Source organism: Chelonoidis abingdonii, chromosome 2, assembly GCF_003597395.2.
Source record: "Chelonoidis abingdonii isolate Lonesome George chromosome 2, CheloAbing_2.0, whole genome shotgun sequence".
NCBI lineage: Eukaryota > Metazoa > Chordata > Testudines > Testudinidae > Chelonoidis > Chelonoidis abingdonii.
This window is the reverse complement of record NC_133770.1, coordinates 280,485,842-280,507,060: the sequence shown is the minus strand read 5'-3', so window position 1 is coordinate 280,507,060 and position 21,219 is coordinate 280,485,842. Positions and strand designations below refer to the sequence as shown.

The 21,219-nt window shown below is 43.9% G+C and overlaps 1 protein-coding gene across 2 annotated transcripts in view; it reads right to left on the bottom strand.

The window, feature by feature from the left end:
- The window catches only part of FER1L6 (fer-1 like family member 6), a 156,372-nt gene that overhangs the window by 39,614 nt on the left and 95,539 nt on the right, over positions 1–21,219 (bottom strand). For both annotated transcript variants that reach the window (XM_032803511.1, XM_032803510.1), the window contains exons 19-23: positions 17,036–17,222; positions 13,947–14,071; positions 8,649–8,783; positions 7,868–8,017; positions 3,026–3,136 (exon numbers count right to left, since the gene is read on the bottom strand). In XM_032803511.1, the coding sequence (XP_032659402.1) occupies positions 3,026–3,136; positions 7,868–8,017; positions 8,649–8,783; positions 13,947–14,071; positions 17,036–17,222 (708 nt within the window). The remainder of the gene's footprint in view (positions 1–3,025; positions 3,137–7,867; positions 8,018–8,648; positions 8,784–13,946; positions 14,072–17,035; positions 17,223–21,219) is intronic.

The window sequence follows — 21,219 nt, the reverse complement described above, 5'->3', positions numbered from 1 at the left end:
AGTAACCCAAAGAGGGTGTCTTGGTGCAGGGGGGGAGGACCATATTTGCCTACCCCATCCAGTGATGAAGTTGGGATTGACAGCAGGTGATACTTCCCCATTGTCCAGCCATTTTATACAAGCATCTTCCATACTCATGTGCTGTGACTGGAAGGACTGGTTACTTACGTTGTACAGTAACTGCAGTTCTATGTATATTCCACTCAAGGTTGCATGTGCTCCATACACCTGGGACCAGAAGATTTTCCATTAGCAGGGTCTGTTGGTCCTCGCCTGTGCCTCCTCATGCTCTGAACCAAGGGTGGAAGGGATGGTGCACACTGACCACATCTCCAGCTCCTTCTTTAGCATGAATAACCTTAGAACAAGGATCCAAAGCAGAAGAGGAGGAGAGCAGGTGGCAGAACCACACATCTCAAAGAAGTCCAGTTACTATACAATGTACACTTCTTCAAGTGATGGTCCCTAGGTTTATTCCATTTGATGTGACCCTCAGGCAGTATTCTTTGGGGAGGAGGGATGAGGAACCCTGCTGTACCACAGCACCCTGCTGTGCTGAAGGATGCATCTGCTGTAGACACCTGTACCAAGGCATAATATCTTCCTAATGTATGCATAGAGACCCACTTTGCACCCCTACAGATCTCCAAAAGAGGAACATCTCAAAGGGAAGTTGCTGATGCCAAGGCTGGTTGGATATACAGAGAGCGGAATTTCCAGTCCTCTTTGGTGGCATGGGGCTTCGGGTAGAAGACAGGTAAGTGGATGTCCTGGTTCAGATGGAATTCCAAGATTATTTTCAGAATGAATCTAGGATGTAACCTCAGGGAAACTTTATCCTTATGGAATACCATATAGGGAGGATCTGCAATAAGGACCCCGAGTTCTCCTACTCTTCTGGCTGAAGTGATTGCAACCAGAAAGTCAACCTTCATAGATAGAGGGATAAATAAACATGAGGCTAAAAGCTTGAATGGTGAATTTGTTAATGGAGGTAGGACTGGACTGAGGCTCCAGACTGGAGTAAGTTTTAGCACTGGAGGAAAGATTCTGACAAGATCCTTCAGAAACCTTACTGTAGTCAGATGGGCCAAGACTGAATGGTTGTCCATTGGAGGATGGAAAGTGCTAATAGCTGTCAAGTGCACTCATAAGGAACTGAGAGACAACCCCAACCTTTTCAGAGCGAGAGGAGGTAGTCCAGAATAGTAGAATCTCAGAACCCTTTGGGGGCAGCCAATGATTCTGATGCCATAGAGAGAATCTCCTCCATTTTGCTATATAGCACTTTTTCACAGAGTCTTTTCTGCTATTGCCAATAATGGATTGTGCAGCTACTGAGCACGATCCCTCTAAGTTTGTCATCCATCCAAATACCAAGTTGCCAGATGAAGAGATGCTGGGTTGGGATGGAAGATCTTGCCTTTGTCCTGAATCAGCAGTCTGAGATCTAGTATGGGCCTCCAGCCTCCTTTCTTCTTGGGGATGAAGAAATATCTTAAGTAAAATCATTTCCCCCCATGCTGGGGTGTATTGGCTCTATAGCTCTCATTTGCTACAAGAAATGTACTTCCTGTCAGCAATAGGGAGAGGGTTTTGAGAGGGGGGATGGATTTGAACTCTGGTATATTTGGTGGTGGGGATTTCCATAACCCATTTGTCTGATGCTATATGGTGCCATGCTGAGGAAAAGCAAAGTAAATAACTCCCAAAAGGAGTGGGGAAATCTGAGCCCAGTAGACTTGGTGGGAAGACTGGTTTGCAACTCTGAAAGGTCGCAACAAAAGGACTGCTTAGTGGGAGGCTGCGGCTGGGTGGACAAAGAAGAAGGAAGGTTCTGCTTTCGGTGCTGCACTCTTTGATGATTTCTTGGGGGCTCAGAAGCCCTCTGAGGTTGAAGAGTTGAGGAGTGGGCTGTTGTTGATGAGAAAACTGAGGCTTAGGATATTTTCTTTGTGATTCTGGGATATCGATACCCAGAACTCAGAGTGTTGAGTTCAGGTCCTTGAGGTTATGTAACAAACATCTGTTTTCTCACTGAATGGATTATTCCCTTCGAAGAGCAGATCGTCCATGGTGGATCGGATTTCTTTGGCCAATCCGGAGGCCTGGAGCCATGAAGTCTGTTTCACAACTATAGATGTTGTCAGGGAGTGGGAGGCTGTATCTGGTGTGTGTACCAAAGTCTGGAAGACAGAACTGGCTGGCAATTTACCTTCCTCAATGGTTGCTCAGAACTGAAGTCTGCACCCCAGAGGCAGTTTGTTGACAAATTCAGAAAAGTTATTATAATTCATACAATCATACTTTTCCATTAAAGTCTAGTAGTTTGCTGTGTAGAACTGAAAACAGAAGTGAAGTTCTTTTCCCAAAGGGATTTAAATGTTTGGCCTCCTTGTCTATAGATGCAGATCTGGGTTAGTCTTGCTTGTTCCTTTCATTGACAGCCTACACTCACAGCCCCCTACAGCTCACTGACACTCACACTAACAGTAGAAAAAAGAAATCGGAACAGGTAGAAATATTTACAATATTTACACTAGAAAACAAAGAATGCAAGCTAATACTGCGGACACTGGAGAAGTTTGGTCACAGGCGGTAGAAAGGAACTGGAAAGGCTGTCGGTCCGCACCATCCCTTATGTCCTCAGTTCAGAGCACGAGCAGAAGGGAAAAGGCATCGACCAATGGACACTGCTAGTGAAAAGTCTTCCAGTCTCAGGTGCATAGAGTGCATGTGCACTTGATCAAATATGCATAGGGACCATCCTTTAAAGAAAAGTCTGGCCCTAGTTGTTTTTCAGATCTAATTCAATGGTTGGAGTTACTGCCTTATTTGAGTTGCTTTCAGGAATTACACCTGATCTGGCCCATTTAGTTACATTTGAACAGTCACGTGGAGTTTTGTGTGGTTCCCACTGATTTGAATATAAAAAATCACATTGCTAAACCCTGTGCTCCACTGCAAAAATGTAGAATGTCTGGGAGTCTGAAAAAGTCAAAAAATATGATTCTTTATAACTTACCTCCACTCTGTATTTGCTTAAAACAGGCCGGATATTGGCTGGAACTGGGTAGATCTGGCTTACGTCAGCTGGATCCATTGGTGGAAGGCTCTCTGGACCAGAATCTGGAATCTGTAAAATGAAATAATAACAACTTTTTATCACTGGTCTGTGAAATATAGTCTCAGGTCCCTCTGTAAGTTGTCCATCACATACAGCACTTTACAGCAACTAGGGCCGTCATGCAGACAGAATACATACTCGGCATTGTGAAAAAGACATGCCTTGGAATGCTCTCTGCTTTGCCATGAGGCCAAAGCTCTTCAAGGAAACAGGTCATTTTAAATTCAATAGACTGAATCATGGAATCATAGGACTGGAAGAGACCTTAAGAGGTCATCTAATGCAGTCGCTTGCACTCATGGCAGGACTAAGTATTATCTAGACCATCCCTGAGAGGTGTTTGTCTAACCTGCTCTTAAAAATCTCCAATGATGGAGATTCTACAACTTCCCTAGGCAATTTATTCCAGTGCTTAACCACCCTGACAGTTAGAAAGTTTTTCCTAATGTCCAGCCTAAACTTCCCTTGCTGCAATTTAAGCCCATTGCTTCTTGTCCTACCTTCAGAGACTAAGAAAAACAATTTTTCTCCCTCCTCCTTGTAACAACCTTTTACATACAGTACAAATATTAGTGCTTTTGAGCCAGCCAATATTTTGAACTATCAGTCAAAAAATATCTAGTAAACAACATTATTTGACCTATTTCTGAAGGTGAGTGGGATTCTGCTAGTTCTGCCTGGCTTTGTTTCAACAGGACACAGCATAGTTTGGAAGACTTGTTAAACTAGATAGATGTGTTATCTATGTTTGCGAATACTCAGCTCCTGTCCCAAATTTCAAGACTGGGCCCTCTCTCTGTACAGCAAAATCCTGTATGCAAATAGCCCATAGCACTGTGCGCTGTGTGCATGAGTGTATGTTTCTCTGAATTCAGTCTACGAATGGAGAAGAGGCTGATTGCATCACAGTCTTATTTGGGGACTGGGAAAGGGAGGGTCATAATATTCATGTTATTCTGACTTTTGAATATCAACTGAATATCAGCTTAATCTCCCACATCAGCCATGCTCTGGCTCTCCCGTTTTCTTGAGCTGCCTTCCAAGGGGAAGCTCCCTGGCCTTCTATTCCCTCCAAAATTTTCAGGAGCCAGTTGGTGCACTTCCCCACAATCTCTCTGCAGTAGATCAATATTTGGTATATCTTTTCTTCCTCTGCTACTCCAGGCTGAGCCAAAGGGGCACTGATCTCTTCTACCAGAAACTCAATTTCTAACGCTGACAAAACTATGAATTTCTGTTTCACAGATTACCTCCTTTTGCTCAGGAAATTGTGTTTGGCTTCATTATGATGAATACATAATACATAAAGAGGTGGCTATGGGACAGGATTAGAGAGGAAGGATCTGAAATGTCTTCTGGTTAACTACAGGCAAATTAAATTAGATCAGATAGATGCGCCCTGGTGTGATAATGATCACACACAACTGAAAGGGTAAGGATTCTGGGAAATAGTAATAGTGATATAGTGTCTAGAGTGCTTTATAATTATTGTCACTTAAATGTTAAGGCTATGAGAGAGTCACCAGGAGACCTGTAAAGTTCACATATTTTGTTTCTTTTAAATAGGAGTCATCTGTCTTCTATGTCCTGATATGTGCTGGTGTGTGGAAAGTTCATTTAGTTTAAGGAAGAAGAGATATTTTCCTTACTACCTTGTGGGTGCAGAAAACAGAAAGGTGTAAAACATCTCAGAGTGACAGCATTACACAGTACAGTGATGATAATAATAATAAACTAAAACAGTAGCTCATATTTATATACAGAAGTGCCTCTCATCCAAAGCAATCCCAAAGCACTTTATAAACTGAAAAGAGGGATCCTATCCCCAGTCCTTCCCTAACGTGGTGAAACACAGCAGCTGTTTAATCACAAACACTGGGCTGAATCTTCTCTATTCCATCATGAAACTCCATCAACTTCCAAGGAATTGCACTGGTATAACTAGGAGGAGAGTTTGGTCCAGTGCCAGTGTGTCACAGTTTAGGATAGGAAGTGATGAATTACACCGTATTCAGCTGAAATTGCATGGGACATTTTAGGAGTCAGGAGAAATATAATTACTAGAGGGTTAAAAATCTTTTCAGCAGAAGATGAAACTATTCAAAAACTGATTGTTTTCACCTTCTTACAAACTTTTTGTAAAAATTTTGTTAAAAAGCTGACCACATTTTTCTTTAAAAAAGAACTTTTTCCCTAGAGAAAATTAGCCCATTTTCAACCGGTGGTGGGCCCACTCAGAGTAAAAGCTGGCTGTGAGACTCTAAAGCCAACATTCAAAAGTTAACATTGGAATTTTCCTGTTTTTGATGTCCACATAGTCACTGAATCAAAACAAAATGTGATGAGTGAAATAAACTCAAATGGTGTAAATTTTAGTGTGACATTTCAGGGGGAACATTTCCAGACAATTCTAGTAATTAGACAGATGGGAACCATTCCAAGATGTCCAGGCCAGCATTCCTAGCTCTCAAGAAAGGTGCCCTGTGATCTTTAATGACTGCAAATGATCAAGACTAGCAAGTGAGATGATATCTATTGCTGAAAAAACTTCTGTTGGTGAGAGAGACAAGCTTTCCAGCCTCACAGTGCTCTTCTTCAGGTCTGGGAGAGGTAAATCACAGCTAAATGCAAGATGGAACATTTAGCTGTGATTGTCCAGCATAAGCAGTTAGCACATATTGTAAGGGAACATTCCAGGTAGAGTGGCCCATTACCACCTCTGCAGTCATAAGACACAAAGAGGGGGTCAGCGGGTTATAGATTGTTGCAATAAATTATAAACCCAGTGTCTCTGTTCCATCCAAGATTATTAGTGTCTAGAAGAGTCATGAATTTAAGCTCCCAGGACGGTCTTTTGAATGTGTTATGCATGTTTCCTGTGAGGATGAGGACTCATAGGTTATATACAGAATGATCACTCTGTGAAAAATGTTCACCCACAGGTGGTAGGATGCTTTTGTCTTTTTTAATTTCCCTATGTGAGTTCGCTCCAGAGCATAACAATTGTCTGGTTTCACCCATATAATTGTTACTGGGGCATTCAGTGCCCTGGGTGAGGCACATCACATGTTGTGATAGATGAGTGTAGGATCCATGGATCTTGAAAGGTGTCTTGGGTGGGGGGGATCATTGTAGTAGTGGAGACAGGTGCACTGCATACCTGTTAAGACTCGCAAGTGTCCACCATTAGTCATTGTTTCTCTAATCTCCTATTTCTCTAAGTGACTCAACTGCTCTGTTATATTGAAATCAACTTTAACCCTTTTGCAATGACCTAGAACTACAGCAGTAATTTCAAAAAGGGAGCTTCTCTCACACATATTGTTTTTCCAATTATAAAATAGCCTGAATTGAAACAAGCACCAATTTGTAGATGGGAACTATCTAATGTGGTATGTGGCTGAAAGGGTTATTGTCTCAGAAGTACAGAGCGAATTCGTGATTGTAGAGTTTCTTCTTACTGAGCATCATCAGGAATCCTTTATTTCTAGTATGAAACTGCCAGCACATCAGGCCTCTGAGAATGCTTTAGAGCCTCTCATATGTTTTCACACATTTTTCTTGAATGGTCTCTTGAGCATTATCTGTGGTGAAAACAAGCGTTCTTTATGATGTAATCACCAAGACAAACAATGAAGGGTCTGAGAATGCTGAATGCCAGCGCTGGGTCATTTTTACATTTATTTTCAGCTCTTTATTCAGGCCTTAGATATTTTCAGATCAGTCTGGTATGTTGTGCTGTTTCCCTTGGCCCAGATAAAAGTAAAATAAAACAGAATGTTTGCTCTGTTCACTAGAAACATGGACTAGATTAAAAATTGAGAAAAATATCGATTGTGGTGCTAGATTCTGTCCTTAATTACACCCCACAAAGTTGGTGCGTTCCCTTTCTTGGTGTTATTTAGGTTTAACTGAGGAAACAATTAGCCCCACATGCTTCCAAGTGCAATTTTATTCTGGCAGGTGATTATTAAAATGCCATCATGGGGGTCTGTGTGTTTTACATGTTATGTCTCACTGATTTCAGAACAAATTTGTTCAGTTTACAAGTAAAAAGAAGGTTCTTCTACCTGTCAGCCCTGAAAATTCTTCTTAGTATCTGAAAGTCAAGCTGTCTTACATCTTGTTTGTGCATTTGCAAAGCCATGCCCATATATGGGAATTCAGCCCTGCAACTGGAAACTGGTTAACAATTCGGTTTATGTGCTTCAGCCAGAACAAAGCCCAGTTAACTCTCCCTTATACACATTGCCTCCATACTAGCAATAAGAGTAAGTAGTAGTAACAACTTATTAGTGTTGTTAAAGACAGAGAATTCTGAACAGACTTAGGGAGCAGTAAGAAGCAGCCATTTTTACACAGTCACTTCCCAGAAGAAAGCCACACTTTACCTTGCAGTCAATAGGCTTGGAGCAGGGTAAAATCAGTGGAAACACAAGGCAAGCCAGGCTAGAGGATTCAGAGGGCCAGCAGCAGTGGAAGTAGCGGCAGTGTTTATTGCTCAAACTGCAGGATGAGCAGGAATGACAACTGCATCATGTTCTAGGCATATGAGATGTAAAGGAGAGTCTGCTCTGCAAGTCTGCTCTTTCCTGGGTGCAGCTCCCACTGACTTTAACAAGGGATGCACCTGTATAAGCAAGGGCAAGACTGGGACCAATGCCATGGTGTCTCTTTGTACCCTAAATGCTTTTACGAGCCCCAAAGGTAAACGTTAATAGTCAAATGATTCTAGCTCACCTGCAGCAGCTCGAATGCAGCAAGAAGGTCTCCTCCAGACAGATTTCCACAATGCAGTGGGTGATAAGACAGTTTAGGTGGCTCGTATTTCTGATCGGCGAGTCTCACCACAGGGGCAGCTACTGTTGAGCCAATATAGTCTGATTTACCCTAGGTAAATAAGGATACATACTTCAGGTTATTTTGTAAGTAGTCTAAACATAGCAGCAGCCTTAGGGACAGCTCTGCCCGCCCTCGATCCAAATGTGGGAAATGGGCTTTTAATATATATGACAAAACTACCCAGTGAGGTTCACAGCAAAATACAATGGATTGCAACTACTGAAATGAAGGAGGGTGAATTTCTTAAAACTCATCTGAAGTTTACCAATGCCTTGGTTTCACATTTTAGCAATTCTGAAGGCAGTATCCTAATAAGCAGTGAGATGGTGCTAGATTTCTATGGGCTGGAGGTAAATTTGGGTCTCTGGATATATATAAATACGATAATTACAACTGTGTACAAGTAAAAGGATGTTTCTACTGCAAACCCCTTTTTTGGATCTGAGGGTCAAGCTGGAATGACAAGACCAGGAGGTTACAAAGACGTAACTGAGGACTGGTTCTCAGACTATGTCCTATTACAATATTAATATCCATTTTAAAGAGCCAGAAACTGATTTACATGGCCAGGGAAGCTACTTTTAAATGTTTGTTAAATGACATAGCTTTGATTTTTACATAGGTAATACGTTATACCACAACAATTCGGATTTTTTAATAAGAAGCATTTCATCTTTACCACTGCATCGTCATCATACAGCTCTATGACAATCACTGGCGGGAATTCAGCAATTTCCTTCTCTTCACCATGGAGCACAATGTTATTGAACAGCAGCATCTGATTCCATGTAGGGGATAACGTCTGAGAAATGATCTAGTGAAAAACAAACAGCATTTTAAGAAGGCTGGTATGCTCCAACAGAAAGTGGCTGCACCATGATGAAATCGTTTCAAGTGGCCTAAACTAAACTATTAAGAGAGAGTGAAATACAGAATCAGCACAAGGCCTATTTTAAATGTCACTCACCTCTGCAGAGGTCCTGCACCATGCACCATGCAAGCCTCATTTAGTGCCCAGTCCAGCAAAGCACATAAAACGCATATGTGACTATGGTCCCATTGACTTCAATGAGGTTACTCATGTACCTAAAGTTATGTATGTGCTTAAATAGTTTGCTAACTGGGGCCTTAAAACCCTAACATGGGCCTTCATAAGTGCATTGAAAGTCTTTCCCGTGCAGATGAATACTGCCCATGTGCATTCTGAGCTGTAAAAGCTCCCCACTCTTTCACTCCTTGCCTTACCAGCTCTTCCTGCACAAATAACCGGATATATGGCTTTATATCTTGCAGTCCTTGTGCATGCCAAATTCATACTGCAGTCTGTGGGAAGACTGCCAATTTGGAGACTGCAGGATCAGGCCCTGTACAGTTAAAGAAGGACTTTGCACAAAATATATTCCACTTGTTCATTCTGTGAGGTAAACATTTTCCAAGTCATTTTTCTTCAAATACTGATGCCAGTAATAACTTGCAATGTTCTTATTGGATAAGGTAATTTATTGATTAAATTCATAACAAATCCGTATTTTTTTTTAATTTTTCCTTTCAGTTTGCTGCTGCACTTCAGACATACTGGGCTGCTCAAGGCACTTCCTCAAAGACAATAGTGTAGTTGCTTTGGCAGGGAAAGTATCTACCAATGTTAAATGTTAAAGAAAAAATATCCACTGCAAAATCTGACTCTCGTCATCGGCTGCTGTTCTGTTAAATGGAAATGTCTTCTTTCACTGTGGTTTATTGGAGCTTGGTGGACACTATTCTAAAAACAACTCAAATGACTGCCTGCATATAACATATTCAGACACTATGTTACTTCACACCTTTTTGTGTACAAAATGCGGTCATACATGGGTCTGATTCTACTCTCAAATATGCTACTTATACCAGGATCAACTCCACTGACATCCAGAGAGCTATGAGGGGGGTAAACCAAGATTAACTCAATTGATCATAACCATGAGGGTAAAACAGGCATAAATGAGAGCAGAATCAGGCCCTCTGACTCTAGAGAGCCACCTGGATGGAGAAACCTTTTCCTTCCCTATCCCCCAGAATCTGCTGCTATAGAAACTTCCTTCAGAGAGCCAGAAGGGGTTAAACATTATTTTTCTTAAAGCATTATTACGCTGTGAAAAGTGACTATAAAAATAGTTTGATTTGGGTTCTACATTTCTTGATTCTCGATGATTTCTGTGTCAGATGTGCTCTGTTTACAAGTGAAATAGTGGGTTATTGAACTTCCACCCTTGCAAACTTAAGGTGGGCTCTGAGAGTCAAGCTGGGTTCTTCCCATCAAGCTGGGTGAGTGAAAGTGAAACCCAACTCTCCCACCCAAGCCTGGGCCAGTTTGCAAGGTTAGGGTGATCAGGCATCCGATAAAGTTGGGACCGTCCCGATATTTAGGCGTTTGTCTCGCAAAGATTGGTCGGGACGCAATTTTTCCAGATATTTTTTTTTTTTGCTTCACCGGCTACCCCGCCCCCCATGTGTCCCGATATTTCCTTCCTCTCATCTGGTCACCCTATGCAGGGTTGCCATGCAGAACCCTCCCACCTTCCCCATGGGTAATAAATCAGCTGTCCCTTGTACTGGTTGCACAGCATACTGAAACCCCAGGATCTGGGTAGAAGCCCCTCTCTTGTCCCCAGGGAACTCCTGGCTCATTCCAAAATGCCTTTCATGCCAATCTCTCTGGGGCTGGTCTGGAGGTCTCCAGTTCAAAGGCATCCCTAACGAGGCCTCTCAATGAGCAACAGTTTCTCAGGACTTAAGTAGTACAGAAAGCCTCTGCACCAGGTATGCATTTTACCTGGGAATGTCTCTCTGAAACCATCCTTGTGCTTTACTAAACTCCATTCCAAAGAGCCAAACTGACTCATATGGACACAGCAGCGCTTTGGGATTTTCTAAAAAGTGACTCAGCCTTGATCTTTACACACACAAAAATAGTGGAGGGGATGCAGGATGCAGTATCTGTCCCCTTGCCAGTGGAAATGGCTTAATCTTAAAGTCTAATGAAGAGGTAATTTCAGAGATGATAGATACCAGGCCAGCACTTCTGTTTTGATCCAATAATTCTCAGAGAATGCTAATATCCAAAGGGTCAAAACTGATGGCACTAGTCTAAACTGAAGTTCTTAACGGCAGCCTGAGACCATTACAGTTGAGTACTTCCTACAGGATTATTTCCGATTTTACAATAAACAGTTTGTAACAACAGATTGTATAAAGTCGAATGCCACGGCCACACAAATGCACCATAATCTCGGTGATGTGGCCATGTACCGAGCTAGCGTCGATTTCATGGAGACGTGCAATGGTGGGTAGCTATCCCTAGCTATCCATAGTTCCCGAGAGTCTCCCACCGCCCTTGGAATTCTGGCTGAGATCCCAATGCGATGATGGGGCAAAAACAGTGTCTCAGGTGATTGTGCGTAAATGTCCTCATCTTCTTCCTCGTGAAGCACGGCAGAAAATTCTTTCGCGCCGTGTGTTCCTGGATTGCCCTACGCAGATGCCAGAGCAGGCAGCATGGAGCCCGTTTTGCCTTTTGTCGACTGTCATCGTATGTGTACTGGATGCCGGACACGAGGCGTATGCAGTGCTACACAGCAGCTTCATTTGCCTTTGCAAGGGTAGCAGAGAGCAGTTACTAGTCGTCTGACGTCTGCGGGTGCATTGTATATGGCGTTGAGATGAGCAAAAAAATGAAACCCGGTTAAATCAGTCCCCCCCCCCCCCCCCCCCTTCTGTAACATCTGCTGCTGTCATGGTGTTCCTTGGCTGACCTTTGCTGAGGTTCAAGGCTGGGACGCAAAGACAAAAAATTGGAATCGACCCTGGCCATTTCCCTCCTTTATCTGTACTCTAAACAAAACTCAGTCCTGCTAGAATATGGGGCAAGTGTACTAGAGACCAGTGTAATTAGAGAACAAAAGCACAGCCGCTCTGTGTCGCCCAAGAAATGATGAGGCTGCATTCCATTCTAGGGGATGCCCTGCAACAACTACCCATTGCTGTCCTCCCTTCCCCAAACTTTTCTGGGTTCATTGCAGGGGGGTCCCCCAATTGTGATGAAGTTATCAGAATGCAGGAATAAGAAACACTGACTTTTTTAGTGAGATAAAATTGAGCGAGAGGCATCTCAGCTACTACGATAACAGGCAGGACAATTAAACAGTGGTGGGAGAGGAGCCCAGCATCGTGATGCTATGATGTCAAGCAGTCAGATCTCTTCTTAAACATGAAAGGCGGGGGCTGATGCAGCTCAGCCTCAGTTGCTAATCGATGAGGACGGTTTACCAGCCGTATTGTACATCTACCGGGATGGCCAACAGTCATCTCGTATTTTTAGCAAGAGGCCCCCAGCTCAACACCTCACCTGAGGCAGCCAGGAGCACTCACAGGCTGATGATGCCAATAGACAGAAGTTCTATGGGGATTGTACATCTGCCACAGGAGGGGAGGGGAAGGATAGCTGCTGTTCATCTGAGCCAGAACTGAGTGTCACAGCAGCATGCAGTAGACATCACGGTGAATTGAAAATCAACAAATGATTTTTTTCCCCTTTCTCTTTGGGGCGGTGGGTGGTAAATTGACGAGATATATTTTCCTGAACATTCCGGTACATATGAATATTGACCTACAGGCACCGGAGCTCAGTCAGAGATGAGCAATGCTTTTCGGAGACTGCGGGTGACTGTCGATAGCTGGAGTTTAGTACCCCTACCCTTCTCCATACATCCATTTGCAACTTTGGCTTCCGTTACACTTGTCACACCGCACTGAGTGCTGCTGGACTCTGTATCGATAGCGGAAGATTTATTTTCACAATGCTTTGGCATCTCAACTTCTGTAATAGTAGGCCTGAAGAACAGATTATGTCGCCCCATACAGTGGATCAAAATCCAGATATTCCACCATACGAATCCCATGCTGGAGCCTTTTTGGATTTGGGACTGTATCGCCACCCTGCTGATCAAGCTCCACGCTGGCAAATCCGGAAATGAAATTCAAAAGTTCGCCGGGCTTTTTCCTGTCTACTGGCAGTGCATCCAAGTTCAGATCGCTGTCCAGAAGCGGTCACAATGGCCAACGATTGCGGATATCACCCAGAGGCCCTAGAAGCATAATTCAAAACCCAAAGAAACAAAAAAACCATCGATTTGCGGCACACTAACCGAATCTCGATATGTAATCCTGATGTCAGCACTACTCCTTCATCAGGGAGAAGTACAGAAACCGGTTTAAAGAGCCCTTTATATCGATATAAAGGGCCTCGTTGTGTGGACGGGTGCAGCGTTAAATCGGTTTAACGCTGCTAAAATCGGTATAAACGCGTAGTGTAGACCAGGCCTTGGAGAGCAGATACAAGGCTGCATCTGGTGACTCACTCTACATATGCTATGCCATCAAAGCAGCTGTCCCTGATCGTATTTTGTTAATTTAATCACACCAAGAGCTAGAATGGCAGTGGTGTTTCTCTTTAATGACAGCCACATCCTCAAAACAGATAGCTGTGCTAGGACTTCTGATTTCAACCACACTTGGTATTCACATGGCTGGATATTAGTGCTATGATATAATATACACTATGACTGGCACTAAGAGATACCGCAAATAAATAACCACTCATCTTAATAATACACTAGTCCTTTACATTTCTGGAGCTCCTTCCATCTAAGGATCTCAAAGTGCTTTACAAAGGAATGAATTAAGCCTTACAACACCTCAGTATGGTAGTTAAGTAGTTTTTCATTAAGCATTATCCTCATTTTACAGAAAGGGAGACTGAAACATCTAATATTGGCCACTGAGAGTGAAAGAAGACTGCACTAGATGGACCACTGATCTGATCTGGTAAGGTAACTCCTCATTGCCTTTGAAGAATCGAAATGTTTTCCCATTTTCACCACTTTAATGAGACATCTCAGTTCCTTATTTACCTAAGGAGAAGGAAGACTTTGCAACTTACCTTGGTAGTCTGGCAGTGAGAAACAAACGTTACTTTGGCAAAGGGATCAGAAAGTCCAGAACTATCTGCTGCAATCAGCCCCCTGGCCTGATACATGTGGGCTCTTAACTGGAAGAGGTGCTGAGCTGTGTCAGGACAATGAATACAATGTTATCAGTTTTGGGGAAATGATGCCATGAATACATGGGAAGAGGACCACCCACAAATTCCCAAACCTTGAGCCTCACAGCGTTCCAATGAGATAGGAAAGTGTGATCACCATTTTGAAGATGGAGTATCTGAGGGGCAGAAAGATTAAATTCACACAAAGTCAGTGTCAGAGCCAGGGTTGTAACCCAGCTCTGCTAATTTCCAATCTTTTCTCTCATCACTTGACCATACTGTCTCCCTATGTATATTTATCATCTAGTACGAATTCGAGCACATATGTTTTTATCAAAAGATCTAGTGGAAGACTCCTCATTTGGAACATTTAAAACTAAGGAGCACAAACAGTGCAACATGTGCTAAGGGCAACAATCTTGCACTGAGAGGGATATGGAGGGAAGGGCATAATGTAGTGCATCTTTTCCATCTCTAATGTCTATGATTCCATGAGCACAGGGCCGCCCAGAGGATTCAAGGGGCCCAGGGCAAAGCAATTTCAGGGGCCCCTTCCATAAAAAAAATTGCAATACTATATTCTCGGGGGGGGCCTCTGCGGGGCCTGGTGCAAATTTCCCCACTTACTCCCCTCCCCTCCCACCACGGGCGGCCCTGGGAAAATAAACCTTCTGCATCTCAGCACAAACCCAGTTTTGAGAAAGCTTCTGTAAAAGGTATCCTTGGTTCTCAGCATCAGCTAGTGCTAAAAGGCACTAAAGCTCATTAAAAGGGTTGGACAAATATTTTCCATCAAAACTTTTTTTGGATCGAAAACTAGGGGTTTTTAAAAAGCAGAAAAAAATCACGGACAATGTCTGCTTTCCTTCAAAATTTGTTGTGGCTTTTTTAATTGAAAAGCTGAAACTAGTCTGCCAAAACCTGAACATGGTTTGGAGTTTCAGCAGTGTGTGGCCAAATATTTGCTGCTTGCTGTGTTTGATTGTTTAAAGAAACAATAAAATTCTGCTTAAAAAAAATCCAAAACTTTTGAACCACCTCAGCTTGTGACCAAACGCCTGAGCCCATCCAGTCAGAGATTTTTCCAGCTTTCTAATACTCTTCTGGCTTCCTTGACTCGTATCTGTCCCCATAACTTTGGGTTCATTTAGGTTAGAATATAAGAACAGCCATACTGGGTCAAACCAAAGGTCCTTCCAGCCCAATATCCTGTCTTCCTACAATGGCCAATGCCAAGTGCTCCAGAGGGAGTGATCTCTTTCCTGCCATCCATCCCCACCCTCTGGCAAACAGAGGCTAGGGACACCATTCCTTACCCATCCTGGCTAATAGCCATTAATGGACTTAACCTCCATGCATTTATCTGTTTCCTAGAGACTGGCTCCATGGGGTCCCTCACAAACTGGAGACAGTTACTGTTGGGTGGTCCGTTAGTAGCTTATGTACCACACTCCAGGACGGGCTTGAGCTTGTTCCAGATCCCGGATGATCGCCTATGTATGAAACTGATAATTCAAAATAGCACATGCATGTGAATGGCCGGGGTGCCTAAAATTATTAACCAGTGGTTTCTCAACGGGTCGGACCTCTCGGGGTCCCACCGAGTTATTACTGGATCGCGAGCCTGTCAGTCCCCACCTCAAACCCTACTTTTGCCTCCAGCATTTAATATAGAAATATAGAACAGTGTTATCATTTATAAGAAAGAGCGATCCACAACCCAGTTTGCTATGTGAGGGGTCACAGGACAAAAGTTTGAGAACCACTGAATTAACCCTCTTAGAGTCAGGGGGCAGGGGAGGGGTCTCTCCTTGGTAGGGTTGGAAGGAGCCCTAGGTGGTGTAGGCTATGCTCTTCGTGGATCTCCCGTGAACATTTAAATGAAGCCTACCCTCCCCTGAATGAATTCCGTTGCATGAACTTAAATATACCTTAATTTGGCATTTAAACAAGTGAAAAGGGAATGTAGCCCCTATGGAAAACCTAAAAGCTTGGCCTCTCTGAAAGCCCAACTGCTGAAGAGCTTTAGGGTAGGGAAGGCTTTGTGCCTCCCGACACCTGGCCCTGACCCATTCTGACCCCCCATCGCCTTCTGCCCCCAAACTGCCCGCCCCTCAGCATCCCAACCATCCTGCCTTCCTTGCCCACTGTCCACGATCCCCACCACCACCATTACCCCGGGACTCCACCCTGCTTCCTGTCCCCTGACTGCCCTGACCCCTATCCACCCCCTCTTTGAGTCCTGACAGACCCCCAGAATGCCCATGATCCAACCCCCCATTCCCTGTCACCTGCCCGCCCCCCACAACCTCTGACCCCTCCCTGTCCCCGGGACTCCCTGCCACCCGGCCCCTTATTTCTGCCTCCCCCCTCACCCGGAGACTCAGCTCATCCAGGACCGTCCCTGGACAGCTGCAGTGTGGCTCTGGCAGGGCTCCTGAGCTCCTCCCTGCTCAGAGCTGCATGGTAAGGGGGCGGGGCTGCGAGATCCAGGCTGAGTGAGGGAGATCAGGCCCTGCTGGAGCTCGCAGCCCCGCCCCTGACCATGTGGCTTTGAGCGGGGCGGAGCTCAGGAGCCCCGCTGGATCTATGCTGCAGCGCTGTTCAGGGATGCTCCTGGATGTGCTGAGGCTCTGGGTGAGGGGCGGTGGTGGGGTTGGGCCGAGGCGGAAGCCTCAGCCATTCTCTTGGGGGCCCCTGCAGAGCCAGGGGCCTGCGGCAAATTGCCCCACTTTCCCCCCTCCTCTGGGCGGCCCTGCATGAGCATCAATGGAAGTTCTAAGTATTCAGCAGCTGCCAAGGTGGTGCCATAGTCAGTGGCTATGATCAAACAGTGTGCTAAAATGGTGATTTAAGCATTTTGAGGGGAAAATCCAATTACATCAAGTAGATGTTTTGTTGGCCTCCTAATTTAGAGCACCACTTGTTTAATGTTCCACACTACCGCTAAGTATCCTTGCTACTGTACTGTAGAAGTATTGTCTTACTTTTGTACACCAGATTGGCAGGTGAAGGAGCAGCATGATGTCCTGTACCAGCTGTGGAGGGCACTTCAGTCTCATGTCCTATAGGTAAGTTCTCCATAATGGTATGGGAATATTTGATGGAACCAAGCCACAGATAGGTGTCTACTTTTGCATGTACATTCCAACCCGGCAGGCGTTTTCCTGGTAACTGAAGAAACATATGTCACCAACAAATACAAAGTAAGAGAGATCACTGAATGTTATTTATAGTTTGGGCAAGCTGCATTGCTGAACAGAGGAGCATCCACTCAGTTGATATGCTGATAAATGATATGCCTACTTAATCACAGAATCATAGAAATGTAGAACTGGAAGGAACCTTGATAGGCACTGAGGCAAGATGAAGTATTATCTAGACCATCTGTGGTGGGGCTTCAGCCCCACACTGGCAGAAGAGGGGTTAAAGCAACCCGGGGAGGCTGCATAGGAGGCAGCCAATTAGGAAAGGCCTTGTAGAGACAGCCAATTGGGAGAAGGTTTAGAAAGACAGCCAATCAGGGCCAGTTTGGGCCTTATAAGAAGGGCTGCTGAACAGAGCAGCTTCAGTTATTCCCTGGAGTTTGAGGAGTGAGGACTGTCTTCCCTGAAGGAGGAAGAAAAGGCAGCACCATGGTCTGAGCAGTACTGGGTGGGGTCAGGGGAGCATGAGTGAGCTCCAGGCTGACCTCTGCCAAACTGAAGCCATGATACAAGGGTGGAGAAGGTGCTAGGGCCATGGTAGGTGGCCCAAGGAAACAGATAGCGGGGGTTGGAGGTGATACTGTGTGTGACTGCCAGTCCCCCAACCCTTTGGCCCCAGTTGCCACTGATGCAGGTGGCTAGACCTTGGACTGCAGCCTACCACTGAGGCAAGTGGCTGGACAGAGGACTGCTGGCTTCCCGGAAGGTGGGGAGAGATCTGAGTGGGGCATAGCCGAAGGGCTGTGTCCAGAGGAGGACAGTGCAGTCGTAAGAGTGACACTGGTCCTGATAGCAGAAGTGATGGTGGTGAGACGCCATTAGATGAAAGCATACTGGTGAACCAGAGCTAATTCCCAGGACGGCCAGCAGGAGGTGTTGCAGGGTGAGTTGAACCCCATTACACAATCCCTGACAGGTGTTTGCTTAACTTGTCCTTAAAACCTCCAATGATAGAGATTCCACAGCATCCCTAGGTAATTCGTTCCAGTGCTTAACTATCTGTAACATTATGAAGTTTTTCCTAATGTCTAACGTAAATCTCCCTTACTGCAATTTAAGCCCATTATTTCTTGTCCTGACCTCAGTGAATAAGGAGAACAATATATGACCCTCTTCTTTATAACAACCTTTTATGAACTTGAAGACTGTTATCATGTCCCCCCCACCCCCCATTCTTCTCTTTTCCAGACTTAACAAACCCCAATTGTTTCAATCTTTCCTCATAGGTCATGTTTTCTAGACTTTTAATAATTTTTGCTGCTCTTCTCTGGACTTTCTCCAATTTGTCCCCATCTTTCCCAAAGCGTGGTGCCCATAACTGGACACAGCACTCCATCTGAGGCTTTATCAGTGCTTAGTAGAGTGGAAGAATTACATCTTTTGTCTTGCTTACAACACTTCTACTGATAAATCCCAGAACGATGTTTGGTTTTTTCAACAGAATTACATTGTTGACTCATATTTAGTTTGTGATGCACTATAATCCCCAGATACTTTTCTGCAGTACTTCTTCCTAGCCAGTCATTTTCAATTCTGTATTTGTGTAATTGATTATTCCTTCCTAAGTTTAATACTTTTGCATTTGTCATTATTGAATTTCATCCTGTTTATTTCAGACTATTTCTCCAATTTGTTAAGATCACTGAGTTGTAATCCTGTCTTCCAAAGTACTTGCAATCCCTCTCATCTTGGTATTGTTACAAACTTTATAAATGTACTCTCTGTGCCATTATTCAAATTATTTATGAAGATATTGAACATAACCAGACTCCAGACAGATCTCTGGGGAACCCTATTCGATATGACGGATTGTGAACCATTGATGACTAGTCTTTGAGTACGTTTTCCAACCAGTGCACCCACTTTATAGTAGGTTCATCTAGGCTATATCTCCCTAGTTTGTTTATGAGAATGTGAGACAGTATCAAAAGCCTTAATAAAGTCGAGATCACATCTACTGCTTCCCCACATTTAAAAAAAGCTTGTTACCTTATCAAAGGAGGATATTATGTTGGTTTGACATGATCTGTTCTTGACATATCCATGTTGACTGTTACTTATCGCCTTATTATCTTCTAGGTGCTTACAAATTATTTATTTGCTCCATTATATTTCCGGGATCTGAAGTTAAGCTGCCTGGTCTATAAATCCCTGGGCTGTTCTTATGCCCCTTTTCATAGATAGGTATTATATTTGTCCTTTTTTCAGTTCTCTGGGATCTTTCCCGTCGTCCATGATTTCTCAAAGATAATGGCTGATGACTCAGATCTCTTCAGCCAGTTCCTTAAGTATTCTAGAATGTATTTTGTCAGGCCCTGCTGACCTGAAGTCATAATGGGGATGTAGGCCATGCGACCTACTTGGTACAATGTATTTCAAGATTCTAAGCAAGGAATAGCTAACAAACCTAGTTGTAAAAGTTTGTTTTCAGTGGGATAGTGCACAAGACTTTTCATGCTAAGTAATAGCTGTAAATTTGCCTCTGGTGTTTACTATGTTAAATTTTCCAGTCTATGGCTGCTTTCCTACTGTATTATGGCAGCTCCTAAATAAGTCAATATTACTTCATAGGGCAAGTCAGAAAACTTTTGACAAAACTTTTTCCAACATAAAATGTTACATTTTTTGACAATACTTTCTATAATATTTTTCTCTTTTTCTATCAAGCTCTGTTTAATTCAGCTTTTTCTCACTGCTTAGTCCTAAGGCAATTCATGACATAAAAGTGACTAGACGGTCACTACATTGCAATGTTTTCCTGACAGACCCTAACAACTGATGATTATTTAACTGGTGCCTTTTTGTTTCAACTAGTGTAATAGTGTGTCAGGTATGCAACAACTGTTGTATTTTAAACAGAGGGGAAACTTCCCACCTTCTGGGTTATCCATAGTGTTTCCTACTTGTAACTTTCTTTCAAGTGAAAACAGAACTACTTGTACTGTGCCTCTGAGGTTTAATCTGATCTGATAAACAGAATTGCTGCACCAGAGTATCTTAATGACAGTTTCATTTTGTGTTTGAAATTCTAAAATGAGTTTTACTTCATTCAGATAAAATAGAACATTTTGCTAGACCTGGAGGAGATTTCTCAAAAGCAAGTTATAAAAAATTGACGAAGCCTTTTTAGAAAAAACTGTAAGTAGAAATGAACTGAAATGTTATTGCATGCAATAAGTAGTATGCACAATAAATTACTCTTGATGATTAGTGGAAGGCTGGATACCTCTATCTGCTGACTGGTTTTATTCGCATGGTTCCAACAATCATCTTAGGTGATGGCTTTCTATAAACATAATAAGCAATGTTACCATTGCTTGTTATTCCAGAATGTCCAGGCTTTTCCTTCAAGCTGTTGCTGATGGACAGTGACTGCATTCCATTGTTGCATACTATTACTGTGCATGTTACCTCAGTTTGTATAACACTGCTAAAACTGTCTTGTCGGACAAATATATTACTCAATATTTTAGATATCTAATATCTTTCCTGTATGGAACTCATACATGGACTCTTTATAGATGGCACATTTAACAGCTTGAGCAATTTCACAAGCATTCCCTCTGCTCAATAATGAGTAAGGCTGCGAATCATTCACGGACTTTCCGTGACCTCTGTGAATTTTGCAGACTGGTGCAGCTGACCCCAGGACCACCCCAGCATCTGGGAAGCCCCCAGGCCTACTGTACCAGCCGCTGCTCTGGCAGCCCCAGGCAGCTGGTCCCCAGCACTGCCCTCGAGCAGTGATCCGGGACCAGAAGTGGAGGTGGCGGGGCCCCGGGCCATCCCTCACCTGGACCAGCAGAGGTGGTGCCAGGGCCCCGGGCTGCCCCCCACCCGCAACAGTGGTGGCAGGGCCTTGGGCTGCCCCCCACCCGGACCAGTGGCGGGGCTACCCCACAAGCAGCAGCAGTGAGGCCCCAGGCCGCCTCTGCATCCAGCGATAGGGGGGACACAGGCCACCC